This window comes from Ammospiza caudacuta, chromosome 1, assembly GCF_027887145.1.
Source record: "Ammospiza caudacuta isolate bAmmCau1 chromosome 1, bAmmCau1.pri, whole genome shotgun sequence".
NCBI lineage: Eukaryota > Metazoa > Chordata > Aves > Passeriformes > Passerellidae > Ammospiza > Ammospiza caudacuta.
Window position 1 is genome coordinate 48339046 of NC_080593.1, and position 25698 is coordinate 48364743.

At 40.4% G+C, this 25698-nt stretch overlaps 1 protein-coding gene across 2 annotated transcripts in view; it reads right to left on the reverse strand.

Moving 5' to 3' along the window:
* ELMO1 (engulfment and cell motility 1) overlaps window positions 1-25698 on the reverse strand; it is a 303889-nt gene that overhangs the window by 251942 nt on the left and 26249 nt on the right. For both annotated transcript variants that reach the window (XM_058803529.1, XM_058803519.1), the window contains exon 3: window positions 1660-1809. In XM_058803529.1, coding sequence (XP_058659512.1) covers window positions 1660-1737 — 78 coding nt within the window. In that variant the 5' untranslated portion in view covers window positions 1738-1809. The remainder of the gene's footprint in view (window positions 1-1659; window positions 1810-25698) is intronic.

Sequence of the window (25698 nt, forward strand, 5' to 3'; positions counted from 1 at the left end):
ATTCTCTCATTTCCATTTCTCTCTGCATCGGGAGCATACTGCTGTTAAAGCCTTCTCCATTTTGGCCTTACTTTCCCTCTCCTTCCTCCTCCTACCCATAATGTGGCTTGAGGAAGCTTGCAGATAACTTGGCAGGCTCTGTTTGAGGAGTTTTACCCAATATAGTTCAACATTGATCTTTCTTGTCTCTTTCAAATCTTACATCATAAAATTAAAAACAAGGTACTAGGAAAGTAAGCTAATATTACAGATAAGGTATGAGGGTTTTTTGAGAGTTACTTTGAGCTTTTTGTAAATAAAACCAAATAATTTTCAAATTATTCTGCTGCTATTTGAAAGGAGACTTCATAATACTTTTTCAGTTTTGTCCTCACTGTACTTGGTTCATCATGACTAACACGCATCTTTCCCTGAACAGAGTGTGCAATGTCTACCATTTGTTATATAAGAAGAAAAAAGTAAAATATTCTTCACTCCAGAAGGCAGAAGATTTCTATGCTTACTGAAAAATTTCAGCAAATAAAAATGGAAAAGGGTGGCCGGTCAAAAAAATCAACCTACAAAGTTTGGTTTCACTTGGGAACTCCCTTTTCCTCTAAGGGAGCTTCCAGAATCCTTAAAAATCATACTGCTGTGATTACAGATGCCCTCTTGTACCATATTTCTTCAAATTTCACACAGGAATTTCCCAGGCATGTGCCACAAAAGGGTTAACTACAAGTGAAACTCATTGCACTGCATGAAAAAATTATTAACCCATTTCAGTAATACATTTTCAGTGTGAATTCAAATGCTCTCCTCTCCAATAGACCTTTATAATGTACTGAGTCCTCAGACACACCAGGGTCTAAAGCACATTATAAAATGCTTTTCTTCACTCTGAATACTATTTACAGAAATAATAATCATTCTAACCAGGTAACATGCTGCAGGATTTCAAAATGTTAAGGGTAAGCTGTTAAATATTAAAGAGGTTGCTTTTAATATTAATACATGGGCCACAAAAACAATCTCAGAGAAGTCCAGAATATAAAACATGGCCCTTGTATAACTTGTTTTTGTTTGTTTCCCCCCACCACAATTCCCTAAAAGGAGTTTTTAATTCATAATTTTGAATTTGTTAACTTCTGTATACTGCCTCCAATCTGTCCACAGGGCCATTACTTTAGAACTAACCAGACAAACAGAACAACCTCTGAGATTCCTGAACAGAACAACAAAGGTCCTCCTGCTCACAGTGCACCACTACTTAATTTCCAAAATCTGCACTTGCTGCAGCCATTCAGTATGATTCTATTCTAAATGCAAAGCACTGACTAGAAATTTGAAGACTTTCCACCCAGAGGTAAAACACTACCACAATTTAACAGTTGAAGAAACTAAGGCACAAAAGTGTTAACTGGGTCACACAAGCAGTAAATGCCTTATTCAAGCAGCTGTTTAGAAAGAAAAAGCAAATGAAGAAACCAGCTAAACACATCAAAAATCTTAAGCAGTAAAAGAGGAAGAGGGTTACACCCCTTATAAAAAACACTTTCTACCCCACATACATTCATAGAAAAATGCACATGCATTGAAGTAAGTATAAATACAGAAGAAAACATGCAAAGAACTTATTCATGAACAGGGCCAGCTGAGCACAGGTACACAGGCACTTACTTGATCTATTTCCATTAACTTGGGGAAGGCACCTGGCCATTCAATCGCCACCTTCACTATATCAGCAGGAGGGGGCATTGCGATGCTGCTGTTCCTCGGAGCCAGCACAACTGGACACTAAACACTGCAGAGAGCCTCTCTCATTCACACCTGCAGGGAGAGAAAAAAAAAAATAGAAAGAAGAATATTACAGCAGTTCAGGCAGAACTCCAGCACTGCCGCTTCAGTCTCCTACATTTCCCCTGGCTGGGCAGGTGGATGGAAATGTACAGGTGTGTGTGTTTATGTGCAGGGGCAGGAGAACGGCACACGTTACAGGAGCAAGCACAGGACACAACGCCACGACAGCTGCACAGCTCGACAGCCTGTTAGAAAGATGGCTGAAGCACTGAAATGTACGGTGAATAATAGGCATGCATTAGATTTAAATAGAAAAACTATTTTTAAATATTATTAAATATGCTGGTGGGGGAAAAGCGACAAACTAAAGAAAGCCTCTGTTACAGTGTCACTCCTGGAGTCCCAGGGAACGGGACCAGTTCGGTTAATGCTGGCGCTTCAGGAGAAGAGATTGCCCAGGAAGTTATGGCCAGGAAACACGGTTTCTTTTAACTATAGCAATGATCTTCTGGGTGTTCACAAATAGATCACTGCACTATAGCAACCAGTATGTCAGGAAGAAGGCAGAACACACAGCAGTTTCCACATATACACACACACACACGCACACACACATCCTCACCTCACGGATCCAGAGATACCCACATATAAATACTTCTTCATGCTACATTCAGACACATGAATACACAAGGATGTAGCATACATTCACAGTGACATAACCAGCTACATAACACGTCATAATTTGGCAAGAATATGAATATCAACAGGATCTCGTGTCAAATAGTCTGAACTGTGAATTTCAGGGAAAGAGAAAAGGGGAATAACCAAATCCACAGGTTTTGCAGAATTGAAGTTCTGTCTCTTCTGACTCATGAAACTTTATAATCTTCCAACAGCAACAACAAATGTTTATCAAGAGTGTGTAGTGCCTCTTTGGGCTTACAAACAAAGCTTCTGCATGCCTCTCTCAGTTCGATGGTGGCAGGACACCCTCTCTAGTAGCAAAGCTCTGCAGTTCCCAGACACAGCAGCCCATGCACCCTCCTGCAGATGGGGAGGTTCCTCCTGGCTTTGCCATGCCCTCCACAACAACCATGGTGTTTCCTGCATGCTCTGCTGAGACCCAGCAAAGCGCCATCATGTACCACAGAACAAGAGAAGCTGCAGAAATCCCCAGAAGTGGGTGCAGTCCCACTTCTTCTTACAGAAAAAGAGAAGGAAGTGGTGAAAGCATGGAGACATGTTTGCACATGCATCCTCTCAAAGAGCTAAAGCAAGACAGGAGCTGGCTGAGAATACCAGACATCCAAAGACACAAAGAGGTAAAGGTTAAAACAGGCTTTGAGCACCTTCAGTTGCTGCTTCAACTAAGCTGGCCTAATGACCTTTCTTCAACTGCAGCAGAAGCTGGAGCTCAAGTTGGTCTGAACAAAATTGTGAAATCATCCCTTTATTGGGAAACATTGTACCTTAGTCTCAGACTACTTTTGTAAGTGGGAGCTCATCCAGCCTTGTGGATGTCTCCATTTTTCCTTCTTTCTGGTGTGCCTCTGGTCTGCTCTGAAAAGGCTCAGTCCTCTGACTCTGCAAGCCCTGCTACATTCTACATAAGGCTCTCAACACATAATATAAAAGCAATTTATGAACTTTAACACTCCAGCAATTTATTTCCAACAATGGCAGTTCTGACGCCGACAGGATCGCACATCACCACAAAGCAAAGCACAAGGCAGTAAATGAGACAATGGATGATCTATAAATAAAACTGGATTGCAGGAAATGCCTTGAAAGACTAAACAATGTGATTAAGAAACACTGTGATATTGTCTACATTTGGTAGATGTTAAAGGAACAGGGAATAAACACAATTAAAGCATGCAGCTGGCTTCCTGGTCATTGAGAAAATCAGGCATTTACTTTAGGGTGTCTTCTACCCTGTAGAGCCTTAGCAAATGCAAAGTTCCCACAATTTCTCCCTGAAACATCAAAAGCCCATCATTTGCATCTCCATCCAGCGGTCCCCTTGCTGCGCAGTGCACTGGCTCAATCAATCAGCAAAAAAAAAACCCAAAAATTGAAAAAGTATTTTTGGTCAACTGCTTTTTACCATGTTTGAGTCAAACAGCTACTCAGAGGTGATACAACACGGGAGAGGGGAGGAGAAGCGACGTTTCTTGGCAGCAATGAGCTGTTAATCCACCTCGATAGTCAATTGAAACTGAGACCTTGGCACCTTCTGCTCCCACACTCACAGTGATGGCGTTTCCCACCTCCTCAGCAGCGCAGTCCTGGGTACTCTCAGCCTGCCTGCCCGTGTTCTGGCATTAAGCTGTCTGCAGTGCTGAAGTGGGGCTGACTCACCTGGGGCCTGACCGACAGGCTACTCCCTGCACTCCCTGCCTTGGCATCCCGTCCCTGGCAGCAGGGATGCTGGAAGCCTCAGCCAGAACCTGAATTTGCTGGCCACAACACAAAAAGAACATCAGCTCCTGCCAGACAAACTTGACTGAGGAGAGCTTCAGCTGAGTAAGGCTTTGTTTTCAACGGTTTTATTTTCCCCCATCATGTTTCCTCTACACTTTTAATGAAGAAAATCATCTGTAGACCACAAATCTAAAGAGATCCATAAAAACTATAGAATCTACCTATTGCACGGGCAAACACATTTCCTTTTGACTGAGGAGAAGTAACTTGTGGCCCAATACCTTCCCTCCAAAGCTCACAATAAATGCTGGAGAAAAAACACTGATTCATGACCATTGGCTCTAAGCAGAAAAGTAAAACAACATTACGCAGCAATAAATTTGCAGAAAACTTCCATTTTCCCATGCACATGAGGGCATTAACCCCAATTTTGCTGTAGCAAGTTGTGGGCTGTCTTGACTCAAGCAGGAAGAAAGGTTTAAGAAAGCAGAGTCAAAGAAAGTTGATGGTAAGTTAATCAAATCCAGCTATGAAAAATAAGCACTTACATTCCAAAGCAAGGTGCAAGAGAAGTCTGCCACGGCATTCAGCAGACAATTTCATTGTGACTAGTTTTAATGTAGGCTAGCAGATCTCCTACATAATTATAATTATTACTATACATATGCTTATACAGTCATAAAACACAAAGCAAAGTGACAGATCTTTCACTAATACAAATGGATGTAGTCCCACTTCTCCCACCAGAAGACCAACTCAAAGATAAGAGTGTGGTCTGAATGCTGAAAAGCATAAAAAGTCATCACTTCATTTCTGTTTCTCAGTGGCCATCCTAGTCCATGTGCTGACTTCTTCCCTAATTTATATTTTTATGAATACAGTACAACATACAAAAGATAATTTCATTTCATTCCACCTATGTGACAATGTCAGAAACAAATATTCTTTTTGGGGTTTTTTTAAAGCCCAAAATTGATATTTAGTTGTCATCCCAAAAGAAAATTCTACAACCTACAATGCTGACAGTTCAAAATTACCTACTATTTATTCCCATGCTACGCAGTGTGATAGACACTGCCCAGCAAAATAAGGAAGGCACAAATCCTGGTTTAAATGGTTCTAATTTAGTAAGCAATTTTCATTATGTGCATGAAGAACTAGAACCGTTTTCAGCTGCTTTTTGTTATGCCAACAGCAGTCAAACAGTGAAAAGGATAGGGGTGACACTGAAGGGTCTAGTTATGGAGTTTTCTCAAGTACAATTCCTTTTTCTTTCCCAGTGGGATCTCAGAAGCACTCACATGTAAGAGCAACTTTCCAACTCATTTTTACAACCTTTATTTCCAAGGCCAAATCTGAAGGCAAGCAGGACACATGTGCAGGCATGAGTGTATGAAGGGAAGGAGGGAGTCAGAGAAAAAGGAAGGCAAATTCCCATTGTTTTCCCTAATGCATGCAAGGAGATATAACCTGGAGAACGTTTAAGCAACTTACATGCTCCCCAGCACACTATTTTATACTTTGAGGGGAGAAAAAACCACTGCCAAAGCATGTCAACCACTTGAACATACTTTCTTCCATCAACATGATTTTGCATAACAGATCATCCCATAAGTGTCAATTTTGCCATTTATTATTATTACCACATGCAGTACATTTATGCATTTCAACCATACTATGAAGGAATTCCTGTGGTCTACTAAGTCAGAGTAATAAACATCCAAGTTGGAAATCAAAGTATGTGAAATTTAATGTAAAAATGCATCAGCACAGATATGCAAGCTCTTGATTTACCTGCCTGGCTCTGAAGGATGCATTCAGCACAAATGTCAGTAAAATACATATTGAATTTTCCCCTTCTACCTATGCACTGCATGTGGAAAACAGGATTTTATTTGTGTATGAAATTAGTTCCTAGTGGAAATCTTTTTTTTTTTTCCCCAAACTTCTTGTGCAATTTCATTGGCACTTTCCATACAGGGACCACAAAGTAATTTAAATAACTTAAAGTTATCAGAGTACATCTCTCAAGAAATAAATTCTATTCTTCCTTCACAGACAGAAGAAAAGTACAAGGCTAATAGGAGCTGTATGACTTGCAGCTCTACTCACAAATGTAAACAGCAGCCTAGCACAGCTAAATTGTTCTTTTACAGAAGAGAGGTAGCACTCAAAGAGCAGGTCAGCTCATTTCACAAGCAGCTCGAGTAAGAAAATTAATGATTAGAAAGTGACTGAAGGAATGCCACGTGCATTGATAATTTAATAAAATAAAGCATGTGTTTCTCCAGCCTGGACAAAAGACAGTAGATACAGCACCTGGAGCTGGCACAGATCCTGCCACTCCTTGACACAGGCAGGTTTTTGCATGGCATCTCTTGAAGGTGATGGGCAAGCAGGGCAGTGAGGGCAGCAGGGCCAGGCCGGATGCGGTGTGTGCTGGCAGGGAGCTGAGGCCTGGCCGGGCCCACAGCAGGAGGAGAGGCACAGCTCCCTCTGCTCGGCACCTTATGTAAGGAACCGCTTCTTGTCAAAGCTCATCAGCTTCCTCCGCTCCGCTCCTGCCGCCCCAGCAAACAGAAACTAAGTGGCAAGTTCAGCTGGAAGGTCCCTCGGGGACCAAGTCTGATTAACGATTTTAGAAAGATAATCCAGCGCTGGATTAATATCCCCCAAGAGAGTTATTTTTGGAGTTAAACTGCATGACTGAACAGCTGAGTCTAAGGAGCTGTAAACATGCTCTACCATCTCTACAAGAAATGAAAACAGGGCAGAGAAGCCAGGGGCTGGATGTACACTTTGTGTACGTAAAAAGGCTTTCATGTTGCCTTTTTCCTTCTTAGGCATTCAGTGCTATTCACCCCTGAACCAGACAAGAGTCAAAGGCCCAGCAGACCCATGTCAATAAAATCTGTTGATGTTTTGACACAAATGGAAGACAAAGCTGTACAGAAGCTATGAGCTACACTCTAGAGAGGGATGGGAAAACAGCAGCAGTTCTCCAAAACCAGGCAACCAGGGTGGGGGTGCTATTCCTCTGCAGCAGCCACCAACACTGCAGGAACACCTGATCCCCCTCAAATGGCATCCATGGTTCAGAGCAGCCCATCAGCTTCCAAACAGGAACATTTCTTTGATGTTGAACCCTAAGTCTGCTGATCCGTAAAGCATCATTAGACCAGGAGTGAAATATTTAATATTATGTTAAAATGAGCTTTGGACCCTTCAGGTTTAAATGCATCATCCTTCCTCTCCAAAATATGCGGAGACCAAGAATTTGAGGAGATTTTAGGATTACGGGCGTCAAATGTACAGAACGAGACAGTTTTTGCCACTGGTAAAGCAGTCCAGGAAAGACAACTAATAGTTGTGTGGTTGTCACCTACCTCATTCCCAGCATACCTATAACCTTTCTTCACAATCTCATTCCAAGTATTTTCTCTGTCCACAGACATCTTGTTCCTCTTCCTGGGAAGCATTTTATATGGTTGAGGTTTCACTGTGTTTGACAGGCCAGACCAGTTTCAAATAGAGCACTCTTCAAAACTAGAGAGCAAAATAGCTTTAAAGAGTGCTTCAAAAGAAAAAGTGGAAGAAAACAAAACAGACTGGGTGTACTCAGAATATAAGCAAGAAAGCTGTCTGGTCTTGCTTTTAAAGCACTTTGCTTTTAATATTGGAAAAATTTAGGTACTTTTTTAACATGAACTACCCCACTTCTAGGAAGATTCTTCTCCTTTTACTAAGGAACTCCTAGTTACATGTCTAATTCATAAGAGGACAAAAAACTTAGTTTTCATTACTCAAGTTTCTATTTCAAACTTTGTGGCAATTTCATTGACTCACATGTAACGTTCAGTCAGATAAGGATGCTTGTTCACTAAAGATGTCAATATCTGAGCTCTTCAAACTAGAGATCAGGGAAGTATCAAGCTCAAGTACTCAAAAGAAAATTCCAATAAATAAATAAACAAAATTTTTTAAAATCATAAAAAAACCTAGACTAAACCAAAATGCACCACCACAAGCCCCCTAAAAATAGCAATCCAGCAGTTAAAGATATAAGACTTCACAAAAAAAAGTATGATTTTTCAACCATGCTGAGTACCTGCCTAACATAATTTAAAGACCAGGGCAGGTATCTAGTACAGAAAAAAAATGCTACTCTGAATACAAACTATAACTTAATCTACTTAAACTTTTCACAGTTTGTCAAATCTTGCCCACTTCATTTGGGGTTGTTTCTCATCATTTGGCTTGACTCCAGATGTTTCTAAACTGAAACAAGTCGCAAAAAAATATCCCTTAAAATTCAGTTAAATATAGTTTTATTTTCCCACCTTTCAGGGTTGCCTCATATAAATAACCTGCACGGTAGAAAGGAAGTAGTGGGGAAAATGTAAAACCTCAATTTCAGCCAGTGGTCCTACTGTTCTTAAAGAGCTGTAGGTTAAAAATCAAAGTTCTCAGCATAAGAAATTTGGAGGGCACAAGATAGGCAAAAAGACATTGGCACTGTGAAACAACAAAATAAAGCAATGCAAAACATTACAGCTTGAAAGGATGGAAGCATTTTTTTTTTTTTGTTTGGGAGGGGGAGAAGTTAAAGGGGTGGTGCTTTTCAATATTTAAACTAAGCCCATTCCAAAGGAGTCCCATGAAAATGAGAACTGAATAACTATCACAGGCTGGTTGAAAGCAAGCTGAAAAGAAACAAAGGAAGTTTATCAAAAGTGCTGTGAACATTGAATAAAACTCAATTAAGGGTAAAAAAAAAAATCACAGTCCTCTTTTCTACTACTAGCATGATCTGGCTATGGTACCTCATACTTTCCTTGGCATTTGGATAAATCGGGGGCTAGAAAGGACACAAAAAAGAGCACATTCAGTCAAAATGATAATACAGCAGAAACTGAGTCAAAGCAAGAATGACTGGCTATATCCCAGTCTTATAAAGGAGATAACAGATACAAGAAGATAAGCTCAAAGTTGGGGAAAACCCTAAACTTCCTGCTGGAAGGAAGATGAAGCAGCAGTAAAAAAACCAAAGAATTTGTTACCCTATCAATGTTTATTATACATCCAGGGGAACGAATGGAACTGCTAGGAAGTTAGCAGTCAAATGGAGGAAGAGAGGGCAACAGAGAGGTGTGAATGTTATAGGAAACAACCAAGTTAACTGATGGCACAGACAGGATGTTGAAGGTTGAAACAAACAGCATTATTTCCTAATGTAATCATTCTGCATAGAAAAATCCTACAGAAAAGAGCAATACTGATATTCCACATTGCATAAGCATAATGCTCATCATAAGTAAGAAAAACAGGAAAAGAAAGGGGGGATAACTCTTGTGAGTCTGGGAAGGGCACAAAAATTTTGAAGACACCAGCCTTTTGTCAGGCACTGACACTGCCCTTCAGAGATGTGCAATTTTGAGTGCCACAATATAAGAATCACAAAGCTACTAGAAGCCATCCAAAGGAGGGCTGTGAAGAAGGTAAAGGATCTAGATGGGAATTCATATGAGGAGCAGCTGAGGTCACTTGGCTTGCTCAGCCTGGAGGACACCTCACTGCAGTCAGCAGCTTCCTCATGAAGGAAAGTGGAAAGGCAGGCACTGATTTCTTCCCTCTGGAGACCAGTAGAGGACTCAAGAGAATGGCATGAAGCTGAGTCAGGGCAGGGTTAGGTGGGATATTAGGAAAAGGTTATTCACCCAGAGGGCGACTGGGCACTGGAACACGCTCCCAAGGGAAATGGTCACAGCACAAAACTCTGTCTGAGTTCAAGAAGTGTTTGAGCAGCGCTCTTGAGCACATGGTGTGATTCTTGGGGTGTTCTGTGCAGGCTAGGAGCTGGACTCAGTGATCCCCGTGGGTCCCTTCCAACTCAGAGCCTTCTATGATACAGTAAAAGATAAAAAAAAAAAAAAAAAAAAAAAACAAGATAAGGAAAAAAACACCTATCAGTAATCTTGCAGCAGAAATACTTACTTCAATCCGTGCATCAAAACATCTAACAGTCAAAATGCCCCATGTTTTTCTGACTTCCCAGCACAACACAGCCTCTGAATCCACTCCTGCAGGCTCCTAGCTCTCTGTCAGTTTACTCTTATATTCACAAAAAATAATTTGTCCTTAACACTTGTGGACTTCTCAGTAATGGCTCTCTGAAGGACATTCAGCAAAACTAGACAGCATATGGAAAAAACAGTGATGGCCACTCAGGGAAAAAAAAGCCTGGCACAGTTAATATTAGAGACTTTGCCTATAGCTAACATTTGTGGAATAACTTGAGCTATTCTGCCTTAAATAGAATGTCAAAACTAAGCCGGAGTTTTAATGGACATCATGAAACTCACTTTGGAAACAGAAATACTAAAGAACAAACACAGACACAGTCGCATCGCAAGACAACTACTGTGCATATGCCCATCCTGAACACTGGTGGCACCTGCTTTGCTGAGTACTGCTCAGTTGGTGACCTGCACGCCTGGAATCCTGTTCTGGGGACATCCCAAGGAGATAATCACCCTCCTTTTCAATACATACCTTGGGCCCACTGTTTATAATTCAAGAGGAGCTTGCATACCTGAACAATCATTTCAGGTATACAGTCAGGTTAACCATAAGATCACTGTAAAGCAAGATACAAGCAAAAAGATAGTAAAGAACACAAGAACAGGGCAAACTCTAGGTTCACACAGCCAGAACACAGACTGTGTTTTGGAGAGGTCAGAGAAACCTTTTGGAACAAATCTGACTGCAAGATAGTAGCAGTGCCAACACTGCTCACCCAGCCCATTTCTGGGGGAAATTTGTCCTGCATAAAGCTTGGTAAACTGCATTAAATGTGGCACTTATTAATAGGAGATGCAGGTATTCTAGCATTAGACTATCCCTTACCTGTCTCTATACTGCAAAACTGTGAGCAGCAGATGATCCTGTTTGAGCAGGGCAATTGGCCAGATGACTTCCAGGAGTCCCCTCCAGCCTCAACCATTCTGTGATTCTCAGTACACTGACTGTTGTGTCTAAGCACTCTTGAAGTCATAGCCTGCACATCTGTGTTCCAATACTGTGCCTTTTCTGTACTTGAGGGGCACATCATGAGCAAAAAGTCCTGCTTTTGTAGCAGGTTGCCTTCTATGGCAAAATAAGATTCTTACAACACACTAAAACCAGCTGTTACAACCTAGGAACAACAATCTCCATAACTCTTCCCATCTTGCATCCAAGAGCAGTCATTCAAAGAATATCCCAGACTTTCATAACTTGAACTAAAATTTTAAAGGTCAAGGTGGAACTTTACTTCTGACAAGAAAACTGCCATAAAATGAGTTTGTGTTACAGACTAATACATGACATTCAAGAGGTGGGTACAATTTGTGGTCACCCCATAATTTTACTGCACTCTTTGTTCAACATTAAAATCTGCATGGCCCAGGGAAAGAGGAAAGAATGATGCAAACATCATCCTTTATTGGTTTGAGTCATAAGCTCTAGGGAGCCATGCAGTTTAAGCAGCAGACAACAGTTGAAAAGTTTACTGTCTCTCCCTTTTAGCAGGGACAGCAAGACAGGTAATGAGTTCACTCAGAAATTACAACCCACATGTGAACTTAAACCCCCATTGAATCTAATTCATGCTATCATGCTGGGCTATTGAAAAAAAAAGGGGAGATGGAAGGGGGACAAGATAGCCATCACTTCAGCCACTGCAGTTGAAGCTATTCACAGGTGTTATTAATATCTATTGCCTTACTATTAGTAAAAAAGTGGGAATACTTTCATGAAGAAACTTGACTCATGAAAAATACCAGCTTGTCTAGTAAATATGTTCACTTCATTGTGCAGGTAAAAAGTCACTATCAATTAAAAAGTCACCTTCTTAATAGTACATATGATCTGTTTCTCCAAGTTTCTTCTACTTCATAAGGAACTATAATTTCAAAGGTTCTCTAAGACTCCTGAGATGACTAGAGCTAATACTCTGTCAAAAGTTGATGACAGCACAGCTGTGTTTCCCCATTGCCACGCTCCGGTTGAAGCTCCTGCTCCAGCCTCGCTGGGAACACGCGGAGTTATGCCAAGAATGAGCAAAACACTCACTGTTTCCAAATTGGCTAATCAACAGACTGAGAGCTTAACCTCCCCACAATACAGGCAGACAAGCAACAAGCACCGAGGACTGAACTGTGCCAGCCACATTATTCAGCAAGACGACTCGTGGCAGTTTTCTTCCCAGGAGCCAGAACATCAACTGTCACCGATGATGCTGCAACTCAATCAAACTTTTATCAAAACACCCATTCAAAATGAACCAGCACTTGCTGTGTGATGCTTTGCTCTATTATCCTAAAAACAAATAAGAGTGCCTCAAATAACTCCTGCGTGGAACCAACCAGCTTGGTTCCACGGAGGAGTTATTGCCCAGCATTTTACCTGCTAAGAACTTAAAATTGCTAACTGCAGAACAGGGAGTTGCTGGCAGCAAAAGGCAAAAGGACACTATGCTTTTACTGAATAAAAATGTAGCCAAAAAAAAATGGATCCTCATAACTCTCTCATGTTAAAAATGTTGTAAAACATATACGTCATCCTGAGCCACCATCGTTACGTTCTCTAGTAAAATAAAATTTTTCTGCTCCAAAAAGTTCTCTGAATGACGAAGTCCAGTTCCACAGCAGATCTGAGGTCTGCTTCCCCAGTGTCACAGCTTTTCCTCCCTCTCCCCAGCGCCAGCACTGGCACTTGTCCAGGATACCAGTTCAGAGAGATGGAGCATCTAAAAAGTAACCCACAAAACAAAAACAGATTTTTAGGCAGATTAGCCCCTTGAGTGCATTCACCACGCACTCACCCAAGCTTCAGGACCACAACAAGCAATATATAAGGCCAAAGAGGAAAACGAGAATATATCTTGCTCATTTTAAACTTTTTCACCTGTGAAAATTTCAATGCATACAGCTGAGATTCAATTCCATAGAGAAGAATGATGTAAAAGTATGCAATTACTAAGTTCATTACAGTATGTCTCATTAATTCAATGAGCTGCTTTATAATTGTAACAGACATTAAAAGATTAAAGTATTTGGATTTAATCCAAGTACATTTTCAGTGCTCTGATTATTGCTAGAGTCTGTACCTTCAGAAATACAGAGTAACACCTCTTCACCAAGTACCCTGTGAGAGAATCCATTGTTTATCCTTCTTCCTTTCAGATTTCAGTGCTCCCAAATTAAATTTTCCCATTGCACTTGGGGGTGAGGGGTGGCAAATCTGTTCAGGTAACTGTCTACTTCAGTTTGACACGTTAGAACTGTTTCCAAATAAAGCTGTCAACTCAACTTGACCATTTTGAACTTCCTGGAGGGCTAACACCTGGCTGGAAAGTCCTTTGTGTGCAAACAGCAACACGGAAACAAAGCCAAACACATAACTCTATGGCACCTTTAGTTTGTAATTCAGCAGTAATTTAACATCATTAGATCTCTGCTGTTCAAGCAGTAAGGGTGATTTAGGTATCAATCACTTTAAAAGAGAATGAAGTCCTCTTTCTCCTCTTCAGTCAAGCATTTCTCCTCTGCTGTGAAGAAAAAGTACATTTTTACAGGCTTGGCAGCATGGTGCCAACGGCAAGGACAGAGCCTTTACCCACTATCAATTTTACCCAAAATTAAGCAGTATTTACAGGTTGTACTGAAAGTACAAGATTTCCAAAAAGCTACAATGCACATCTCTACTGAAAGAATACTTCATTTCCTTCTTATTGAGGTAGTCCTTGAGCTGCATTCTCAGAATCACAGACAGAGCCCATCAGAAGATGTTAATCTGGAGTAACAAGAGTGATCAGGAAAGAGATGTTCCCATTTCCAAAGCTGACAGACAAACCTGACCTGTAACAAGTAAATGGACTCCCCATCTCTTCCATTTTCCCCGTTTCCTAACAACGGATTGGCTGTTCTGTCAGACCTGGATCTGACTTCCTCCTATCTTGCCTGGAAGATAAATGTGGGGCTCACAATAACATGTTCTCCACAATATGCAGCTCCCAACTGCTTCTTCTTGATCTGGGCATACACAACCTCTTAACACAAGGAATGAAGGAAAATACTCTTTTGAAGTTTCCTTTTCACCTGTCTCATTCTCCAAACTCTGGAACAGATTTGTGAAGGCCACACCACCTTCACAAGCTCTTTTGTCATGTGTTAAAGAATTCAATTTTTTTCAGTCACATCTTAACTTGCTGATCTCACCCACTGTTCCTAAAATTTTGACTAGGACCAGGGGAGGAGGCTGGAAAGATTACACTAACTCTAATTAAGGCACTTGAGGAAAATCCTGAAGCAGAAATGTCCATAGGTAAATATGCTCCATCAGTGACCAGGACAAAGTCTAATTCTCCCATATAAACAAGTTAGAAAAATGTATTCTAGCATTTGCAAAACAAACCCCTTGAAACACAAGAGCCCTACATTCTCATTTGACCTTGGTGTCCTTCAGAAAATGTAACCATTAGGAGCTAGGATAAGAGAAAGACCATTAAAAACAAAATTAAAAAACCCCAATACCCCACCTGAAAATAGACCCTATATCTTCCAAGTTTGTTCCCCAAAGCACTAATTAAAGAGGACTCTCTACCACATGTAGCAATCACGCTGTTTAAATGAACAGAGAGTTCTGCTTCAAAGACAAAGATGCTAAACTTGGAAGCAAGAACACTTGTGTTTAATTTTCTTTTATTCAAAGGCTTGGTGTGTGGCCATGCACTTGCCCTTTGCTTCTGTGTGCCCCCAACCACCAAGTATAACATGCAGCACCACACTCCCCCAGATATTCCTGTTTTTCACCCTTCCCAGCTCTCAGGGCCCTGAAAGTAGAGACTGGCTTACCTATTTCTTGCTACCACCCTAAGACTCAATACAACACTTTCCGTTGAAACCAGATGTAGAAGTGAAGATGCAGCTTTGGGGTCTGCTGGAAATGGACTGTGCTCTTTTTGAGCATTTCAGAGCAATTATCCATCAGACAGGGCTTTTCACAAGGATACCAGATATGCACTCTTGGATGGGACAGAGGAGAGCAAATCCTTTTTTTGGCTATATTTATTTTCCAATGTGTTTTAATTATCTTACTCAGCCAAATTAAAAGATTCATTTCCAAGACAAAATGACAAATATACTTCTAGGTGACTACATGCTTTAAACCAAGTCAGCAAGGGAAACTATTTTCCCAGGCAAAAAAAAATCTTCACCATTATTTTCATTTAAGCCAAGACTGAAAGAGCACACAGAACATGCTGTAAGGACCAAGCTTGAAACCTCACTGCCATTTTCTTTACCTATAAAGCTGTTTTTCCTCACGTTAAGCATCCCCAAGGCACACACAAATGTCTGCAGAGCCAATCAAAATGCAAATACTGTGAAACAGCCAAGGAAGCAACTACTGCTTGTCTCTTTATCACATTCTTCCTTTTACTCAAGCTTTCATCATTTAATACAAGTGACTTTGCCAAGCACCGAGTGCTTTGGTTTTAGAGCACCGAAAGTTTATTTCTGAGTAGAGAACAGGTTAATCTCTCATCTGACTCATTGGTTCAGCCATTCCTGGCAACTGCCTTGCTTTCAGCACACCCATGACAGGAAGACACCCCTGTCCTGTCACAGTTACCTCTTTCAGGACCCAAATAATCTCTGTAGTTTTATACAATGGGATTAATGCGTGGCTGCTGGCTACCCCACTCCCCTGCCTTTGCTTTTAATAATTTCATTGCTGAAGTGGAAATACAGATGTTAAAAGAGACAGGCACATGACAGAAAACGCTCGCCTCTTGCTTTGAAGATGTGTAACATGACAGCAAAATGAAAAATCCCACAGCTGCGAAGGATGCCAATTTTCTCAGGAACTGTTTCATCTCTAACAAGATCAAACTGAACTATTGCCAGTAAATTGAGGAGGTGCCTGTTTTAACAGTTCCTTTCCTAAATGTGTTACTATTTCCCCTGGTTCATTAACCAACCTTATTCAAGAAAGAAGAATCCTGTCTTAAAAGGAAGGCAGCAAGGTAGCTTTGCCTGCCACCAGCCAAGTTACCTCTACACTTTTTATTGCTGCTTTCTGTTAGGAGAAACTTAACCATGCCAAAGGTTGGCAGTTTCCTCTAGGAGCTAAGAAGTAAAAAGCCTTGTTGAGCACGTTTTCCTTTTGAGCTGCCACAACACATGTCATGATGAATTCAGCACAGCTATTAGGCTGTGTGTGAGAAGGAAAGGCTACAGGTCTCTGCCACCAAACTATGGCCCCCTAAATTTTCAAATTTCCAAGAATATATTACATTTCTATATAGATGACAAAGATAGTAATGATATCCCTGAAAGGTGTTTTCAAGCACTTTTAGATTAAATGGTATCTAAGGCATGATTCGATCTTGATCTGCTTTTAGATTTTTTAATTATTGACTTATGTGCATTAAAAGTCACTGGAGAAAAAAAGCATTTGTATTTAAGACCCTATTTTTGCTTTTGCATGACTTTAAAGTGATGACAGTTTTAAGACCCACTAGAATAAGAATGGATTAGACTTTAATGTGCTTTCCTTGCTTTTAGGACATAAAATTTTCAAATTATTGACTCTTAGAAAGAATAGTGACTGCCAGGAGTTTCACCATGTCCTTTTTAACAAGGATGAAGAGAGGAAATATTTGTTTATTTATTTTTAAACAGGACATTCATTCATAGAAGAAATCTAAGCATAATACATTTAGTCTAGGCTGTACAATTCATCTCTCTCACCTTTGACCTTTTTTTCTCCTTTTCTTTTCTGACAGTGTTTTATTTCCCTTTACATGACCCATTCTTTAAGCCATCTTCCACTTCCTCAAAAGAGATCACAATTCACACATATGCCAACCATTTTTTTCCAGGTGGAGATTTTGTACCAACTGCTGAACTTTCATCTCAGCCAAAGTACATCCCAACTGAGATGCAACACACACATTTCAACCTTCACCAATATCTCTCTGCACTTTTCAGGCTTTTAAAACACGGGGAAGCAAGACCTTCAACCGCCAATTTGGGAAATCCAAAAGCGCACATCGATATTTCATTCTTCCTATATATTTTTTTTAAAGGCAGATCAAAACAACCTATGCTCTGCAGAACCCAAGTGTGGTAGCTTTTGTGAAGGTTAAAAGTTCAGAAAAGAAAGCTGCTTTCTTCATTTAGCAGCCTCTTTCAGCAATACTGATAAAGAGACACTGAAGGGAGGGCTGTTGTGTAGGTATGGCAGCAAGGGGGATGATAGTACAGGTCTAAAATTCTTTAATTCTCTAATTTATGACTCTTTCTCTCTTTGACCTTACCCTCTTCAGGGGACACTGTCCCAAATACTAACAACCAGCAATGAGAAAAAGCTACAAGAAACACACATTCCCTGCTGCTTTCCTCAACACTGACAGAGCAAATAGTCCCCAAAGCACACTTCACCCTGCAGCCTTTGGGAAGACAGGTCCCAGACATACAAGATGTAACCATGCAAATTACAGCTCTTTCTCAAGCTTGCAGGATCACTATGCCTTCTTTCAACATCCCCTTCCTGCCGACAGATATAAAGCAAGCAAGCAAACTCACTCTGTGAAATCAAAACTTCATACGGCCACAAAAGGCTCTCTTTTTTTTTTTTTTTTAATATTAACTTTGCACATGAGCATAAATGCCAAAAGAAACGCATCAAGTATTATCTTGTATTGGTTTTTCTAATCAAAATACATGGCAACCACAAAAGGAAATGCGTCCAGACCAGTAATGAAGGGACTGATTCATATGCCCCAGAGAACAAGTGCTGAACAATGTCCACTCAGTAAGGTTTCAGCTTTATCCCTTATTAAAATAAAACCACGTGTCTGATCTTTAACCCACTTTGATTTATAAATGTTTCTGCTTTTCAAGATTATGAAAGTAAGTATGAACAGAGGAGTCAGAAGAAAATAATCCATCACAAAACCCTTAGACACCAAATGTTAGAATTGCCATCTATCTTACTTCCTTCTTTTAAAAATGTGGATTTATAGATTTGAAGGACTCGATGGGAGTTCCAGTTTGAAAGTCTCAAAAGTAGACTGAAGCAAACAATAAAATACTACATCCCAAATGTAACATAGCTTCAACTACTGTACATAAACATCAGTTGATCATCTGTCAACCAAGTAAAATGCCACATGCATTTGAAAAATATTAAAATATCAGTAAGAAAAAATGAAGAGTCCTTTAAAAGGCCAGAGATTTATCAATTCCAAGTTGTGCATAAATAAATACTCAAATACAAGGAACAACTGTGTGGCTTTACATTTCAATATCTTATGTTCCAGACACTTTATGGATGAGAGTTCTTCACTAGAATGCAAATCTGGACTAAAGTCACAATGCAGAATGGAGGTTTTTTCCCTTTTGGTTGTGCCCCATAGCAGAAGATATTTGCTCTAAATTTTAAAGTGTGTCACATTTTCCATGGGGCATTCAGGAAACTCCTAGCACAAAAACAATGAACAGGATGTTGCAGGTCAGGCTAGAGCTACACTCACTGAATGAGAACATTTGAGGAAGGGGAGGGGGACACTTTGCACAGTCTTTTATTACTCACCATCTTCTTGGTTCCAGCCCTATACAGGATTTGGTTTTGTGGGATAAGCAAAGTTTGCATGCAGATCTCGCCTGGCCAGAGCTATCTTTTGTTTTTGTAAGAATTCAATGCCCCAGATAATTTTATAGGACACACAACTACAAAACAGCTGTGACAGCTTCAGCTAGTCCACCTCAGTTCATGCTCTTGGACCATCTGTGAACTTCTCGTGAGCATGTCTGACAGCCAACCTGAACAGAGGACAGGCCGGTAAGTTTGGGGTTGTTTTTAACACTCCTGCTACTAAAACTATTACTGCTCAGTATCACTCTTGTAAGTTAGATCTGATCTGCCACTACAGTGCAACTATCCTGTGCCTGGAAATACCTGCAGCATTAATATTCTCACAGCAACAGGGTAGCTACATAGACTGCAAGAGCAAAACCTGCATGCTGAAGTTTCCTGTGCCCACAGGAGCTCATAGGTGATGCTCTACCTCCTCACTGGATCTTTCCAAATAGGAAGGACTCTGCAGAGTACTTCAGTTAGATCAAAGCTTGTGCAACTTCCAGAAACACCTCCTGATAAACCCCATGCTCCCAACTCTGCTGGAATGTGTGTAAAAACAGGTGCTGTGAGCCCATGGGACAGATCATAGCTCTCATCCTCACCCCAGCCATGCTGGCTGTAAGATGAAGGAATCACAGAGAACTCTAGTTCTTTAAGCAACTGCTAAGATTCAAAAACCAGTGGCATTTCTTGAAGACCACTAAGCTCCTGAGCACTGCTCTTGCTTAAGTAAAGTTGTCAACTTTGTTTACAACAATGAAGCCCCAAAAAGCTTTTTGCAGCAGCAGCAGCAGCAGCATGGATTTTTAGCTTCCGTATTTCAGATCTGCTTTTATTCATCAGACTTTCCACATGGTAATCCTAGAAAAGCAATTCTAATGCAATACTTTCACCATCAAATTGAGAGGCCTAATTTGTGGCTACAGCTGTGGCCTGTTATCTGTACTTCATCATTCCAATTCAGCACAACACAAACTCCATAATTTGACATGCCTCTACACCACAACAGCAATTAATTTGCCTCTTCCAGCCTCTGCCATTAAAAGAAAACTGCAACATACCACAATCTGAAAATAAAACTAATTCAGTCCCAGCCCTACCCAGCCTCTCTGTCATTTAAAGAAAACCCCTGCAACTTCAGCATTCAAGAAGTTGGACTTTTGTCAGAAATTTTTTCATTCATATGCTTACTTTTAAAGGTTACTTATAAATCTGACATAGTAACTTCACATTAGCACCTAAACTACAACATTAGCTAAACTTTTTACTTGGCAAAAAAAAATCTTGCCTCATCAAAACAGAAACAAAACATGCTGAAATGTTTTCATATTGGCCTGAAAAACAAACAAACAAACAAAAGAAGCAAATAAAAAATCCAAGCAAATCTCCACCCAGCAACTACTGCACTACAAATAATTTGAGATAAAAGGCAATTCAAAATAAAAAACATCATCCTATAAATCTGTGAACGGGGGTTTATTTTGATAATGCTATCATTAGGTAAGCTAGGGTCATTAAAGCCCTTTCTGGATAACACAGTAATTGGCTTTTCATATCAAGAAAAAAGGTTTCTTCCTTTCATTTGCAAAGAAAACTCTAACAGCAAAATAATATGCATCAGATGGAATAACATTTCCTTGTTATATCACAAACCTCACTTCAAAGTAAAGATGATTTTAGACTTGAAATGGGGAAGTTCTTAACCAAAAAGAAAGTTCAAATTAAAGCCACTGTGATTTTACTTGAACTTTTATTTACTAAGTTTACACAGCTCCATTGTACCCTTTTGGAAGCAAGTATAGCTCATATTAGTTCTCTCATGTTCCCTGCTGGAACATAGGGTAAAATCACTTTGACAATCCCCTTAGCAATAACACTAGCAAATCAGTTGGGACTCTAAGAAAAAAACACGCCACTTGCAAAATAAAACTGCATTTCATAAAGTAATTAAATATCCTGTGCATGTGGCACAGCTATACCCCTCAAGAAGCTCCATGATTTGAGTGACCTCAGAATACAAGCTGTGCCATAGGAAAGAGCCCAAACATGGCACACATCCCCTCATAACAGACACACTGCAAAGCATTAAGGCATGCCCTTCCAATTAGCTGGACTTTTATGAGTTTTTCTGAGGCTCAACCAAACAGTAAATGTAGCTGCTGCAACCTTCAAAATTATAATTTTAAGTACTCCTAAGTGCCTGTTTCAAATCAACTGCTGCCTTCTGTAACAGGTGTATTCTAAAGGCACTTAACCCTAAAATTTGCTACCCCAGTATCTAAATATAAATCACGAACTACTTTTCTCAGCTGATATTTGTTGTCTTCACTACTAAGGTGACTACTAATTCTTGCTGTTTAAAAAAGAGATAGGTGTTGTTTCATTAATTAGTTTTACATGGTAATTTTAAATGAACTATTGCTAAATGCACACAGTTGCACCAGTGCAAACTCACATGGGTAACAAGAAAAAAAACATTTATCATTGGAGACATCAAAAAAAAAGAAATAAAAAAACACAAAAAAATTCCCTCACAAAAAACCCCACCCCCAGCCTTCCAGAAACAAGTCTTAGATCATAGCTTTAATGCATAACAAAAGATGAGATTGAGACAATAATTTTATTGCACGTTATAAAATGTCTTCATGTTTTCCAAGACATATGTTATTGACTCACTCCTTCCCATTCACAACAGCCTTCTTCCTTTTACTTTTCCATCATGCTCTTTACTTCACAGCTATCAGCTAGGCTTTTCTGTCAGACTGATACAGACCTGAGCAAGTTCAAAGCATGTGTTCTCTGACTTCAATTTAGCTTTCAAGTCTGCTGCTTGCACTTCATGACAGAAAACACTTTTTTGCAACTTAAATTGTTTACCTTCTTCAGCTACAGCAATTAGACTAATGAGAGTTACTACCCTCCCAAACAAATTTTTTTTAATGCAGTCATTTAGCCTGACAGGCTTGCCAAGCTGGTGAGGAGGGCTTTAAACTAAAGCTGCTGGGGGAGGGGAAAGTCAATCCATCTCCCACAGAATACTTCTGGAAAAGCTGCTAGCCCACACTTGGACAGATGCACTCTTTGCTGCGTTAAGAGCTGTCTGGATGGCCAGGACAGAGAGTGGTGGGCAATGGTGCTGCATCAAGTCTACCATTAGCAAATTTGCAGATGACACCGAGCTGGGGGTGGGGAGAGTGTCGATCTGCTGGAGGGTAGGAGTGCTCTGCAGAGAAACCTGGAGAGGCTGGATAGATGGGCCAAATCCAACAACAGGAGGTTTAACAACACCAAGACCAACAGACAGATCTCTCAACTTGCCCACATCCCTCTGGATGCCATCCCTTCCATCCAGCCTGTCAAGCTCACTACACAGCTTGGTGTCATCAGCAACTTTGCTGCATACACTCAATCTCATGGTCCATGTCACTGACAAAGGTGCCCAACAATGCTGATCCCATTAAAGACCCCTGAGGAATGCCACTCATCACTGCTCTCCACTTGGGCATTGAGCTGTTGACCACAGCTCTCTGACTGTGACTTTGCACACAATTCTTTATCCACAAGTTGGTCCATCCATCAAATCCATGTCTCTCCAGTCAGAGACAAGGATACTGTGCTGAACAGCGTCAAGTGTCTGCACAGGTCCAGATAGATTCAATGACATTTGCTCTTCCCTTATCCACCAATGCCGGGATGCCTTTGTAGAGGGTCACCAAATTTGTCGGGCACAAATTGCCCTTAGTGAAGGCATGGTGGCTCTCATCAACCAGCTCCTTACTTTCCATCTGCCTTAGCACAGTTTCCAGGAGGATTTACCCCATAGTCTTGCCAGGCACAAAGGTGAGAGTTATTGGCTGGTACTTCCCAAGGTCTTCCTTATTTCCCTTTTTTCCCAAGGGTGGGGCCCTTAAGACCTGTTGGAGCAGGTCCAGAGGAGGGGCACAAAGATGATCGGAGGGATGAAGCTCCTCTCCTGTGATAACAGGCTTAGAGCGTTGGGTCTGATCAACTGGAAAAGAGAAGGCTCTTTGAAGACCTTAGAGCAGCCTTCTAGTAACTAAAGGAGGCCAACAAGAGAGATGGAGAAGGCATATTGTGATAAGACAAGGAGTAATGGCTTTAAACTGAAAGAGGGTAGGTCTAGATTAGACAGAAGGAAAAATATTTTTGAGTGATGAGGCACTGGGACAGGTGTCCCAAAGACACTGAGGATGCCCCATCCCTAGTAGTGTTTATGGCCAGCTTGAGTAGTGCCTTGAGCAGCCTGGTCTGGTCTAAGGTGTACCTGCCCATGGCAGGGGGATTGGAACTTGATGGGCTTTAAGGTCCTTTCCAACCCCAACCATTCTATGATTCATGAGTTCAGGCTTTTAGAATAGCATCAAGAGTGGATATTTGAAATAAAGCCACAGGAGCTGTTTCACTTACAACTTTTAGTGATCCCAAAATCCTTTACAAGGATATCCTGAAACATTCCAGTTTACTTGTTATTGTCATATACTATTAGATGTACAAATATGTAACATACCCAGGTACAAAAAACTATTGTGATATGTCTATGGGTTTCTACTCACTGCAGCAAGGGCCAATTTGCACAGCATTCTAGTACTCTACTCCTCTCCATAAAATTACTCACCCAAGATTGTACACGATATAAACTGATGTAAAATGTGCAGCTGTGGGGCAGAGGTTCAAGATAAAACTACAGCCATTGTGAAGATGCATCCTGCTTTGATGGGCTGTATTTTGACAAAAATGAAGGACCTCACATATCCTCAAGAGTTCTGCCACACAGGAGGAGGAAAACATGAACTACCAAATGTATCAACCGCTTGTATGCAACTTTACCACATGTCAGCCCATGATACGTTCCTGTTCTGCAGAACAAGGTGCAGATTATCTGCATAAATTCTGCTGATAAGACCTTCACATCAAGGTCACACAGAAAGTCAATGTCAGGGCTTAAAGTAGAAAATTAATGCAAATTTCTTTGCTGTTGGTTACCATGAGGGAAGGATTTCACCACTTAACTCCCAACCTCAAGGCTAGTGCTACAGCCAGAAAAGCAGCTTCTTACATACAAAGCAAGGAGGCAAGAGAGGTGCAAAAGGAGACCAATGAACTACTGAAATGTGCAAAATCTTTATTTTTTTAAGATATTGCATAGATTCTGGAGATGACTAAGAATTTTATTCATGAAAAATCAACCTCAAATAACTCAAAAGAACATTCAGCGTGGGAGGTTCTTTTCTTTTGCAAAAATTAAATAGCAATTGTAATGAAATAGTATCTTCTACCAAGTTACCAAAGAATTTACATTTTGCTCATACTCTTACCTAACTGTAGAATCAGGAACCATACACAAGGGATAATAGCCAAATTGTTATCTCAAGATGTAGCATTATTTCAAAAACGTGGGTGGGAGAGCAGGAAGCAAAAGCAAGGCTAATTTTAAAAACAATCTTAGGGCAAGATTTTTATTTAGACCTATCCAACAAAGCTAACCTCCACTTCACATCAGCTGCAGATATCTACATAGCTAATTTTAGCAATATTTCAAAAATGCTGGCTAAGTATAGAGCATGTTTGATCGACTTACATTCAAACCTGCCATCATTTGACTTACCTATGCCCACAGCTGATGCCACCTGGCTTAAAACCTGGTACTTCAAAAATGCTGCCACAAGGTGACAAGAAAGGCTATTAGCACAAACCACTATTTGCTAAGTATGCTTTTTGTATTCTTTCCTTCTCACTCACCTGTGCTATATTCACAGGAATGTGACTTTAATATTCAAAGCTATAAGCTTCAGCCTTTAAGGTGCACCATCTAGAAGTCTGGTGAACATCAGCAGGTAAACAGAGTTCCAACTCTTCCAATTCTATCACTAGAAAGTGTGTATTTTAAGGATCTTAATTTCCAAAGCTGTTGATAACTTCGGGACTCAGTGATCCTTGTGGGTCCCTTTCAACTTAAAATACTCTGTGATTAAATCTGTGATTACTTTGCTCAAACTCTAAAGAAAAAGAAGACTCAGCTATGTCCCGATTTCCCTTTAAAAAATCAATTCTCCTGTTTAAAAGGTCATTAAAAAACATTAAAACAATCCCTTTGTTCAGTTGAAGAGATCAAACACTGACTAACTCCATCAGTTTAGGACAATGTGCTATTATGCTTCAAAGTCACATGTAGCACATATCAAATGAAACGTCAGAGAAGCAAGACATTTAAATGCATATTTGACATACTTTTTGCATCTCAGTACATTTCACTTCTCAATGGGGCTGTGGGTGGGAGAGGAAAAGGTTGGTTTCTTATAGATTTGAGTGTAAAGGCATCACTTGGCAATTTAAATCATCAGATGTTACAACTGCCCACTGCTAGATGCTGCCACGCACAGGACAAAACACATACCAGAGATCACCATTCTGCATATTCAGAAGGAGCACTTACAATCACTGTCTGTCTCCTCAGACAGCAGCATTATACAGCCCTCACACTGCAATGCCAACATGAGTAATTAGCCATTAAACTTTTGAGCCACTCATTCATATTTGTGCATACAAATGTTTGCTATTCTCAAGTACCCCATGTCACTGGACTTGTATCCATCGTCAAACAATGAAAAAAAAAAAAAAAAAAAAAAGCAGTTTATTTTAAAAGGTCCAAAGCTGGTGCTGCCATTTTGCAAATCAACTTCTACAACGTTAGCTACTGGTCAGACAGAGCAACATTTCTCTCACCTTTTGTCTCCATTTCTGTAAAGGATACAAACCCCCATATTTAACATCTGTTGATTAATGTGT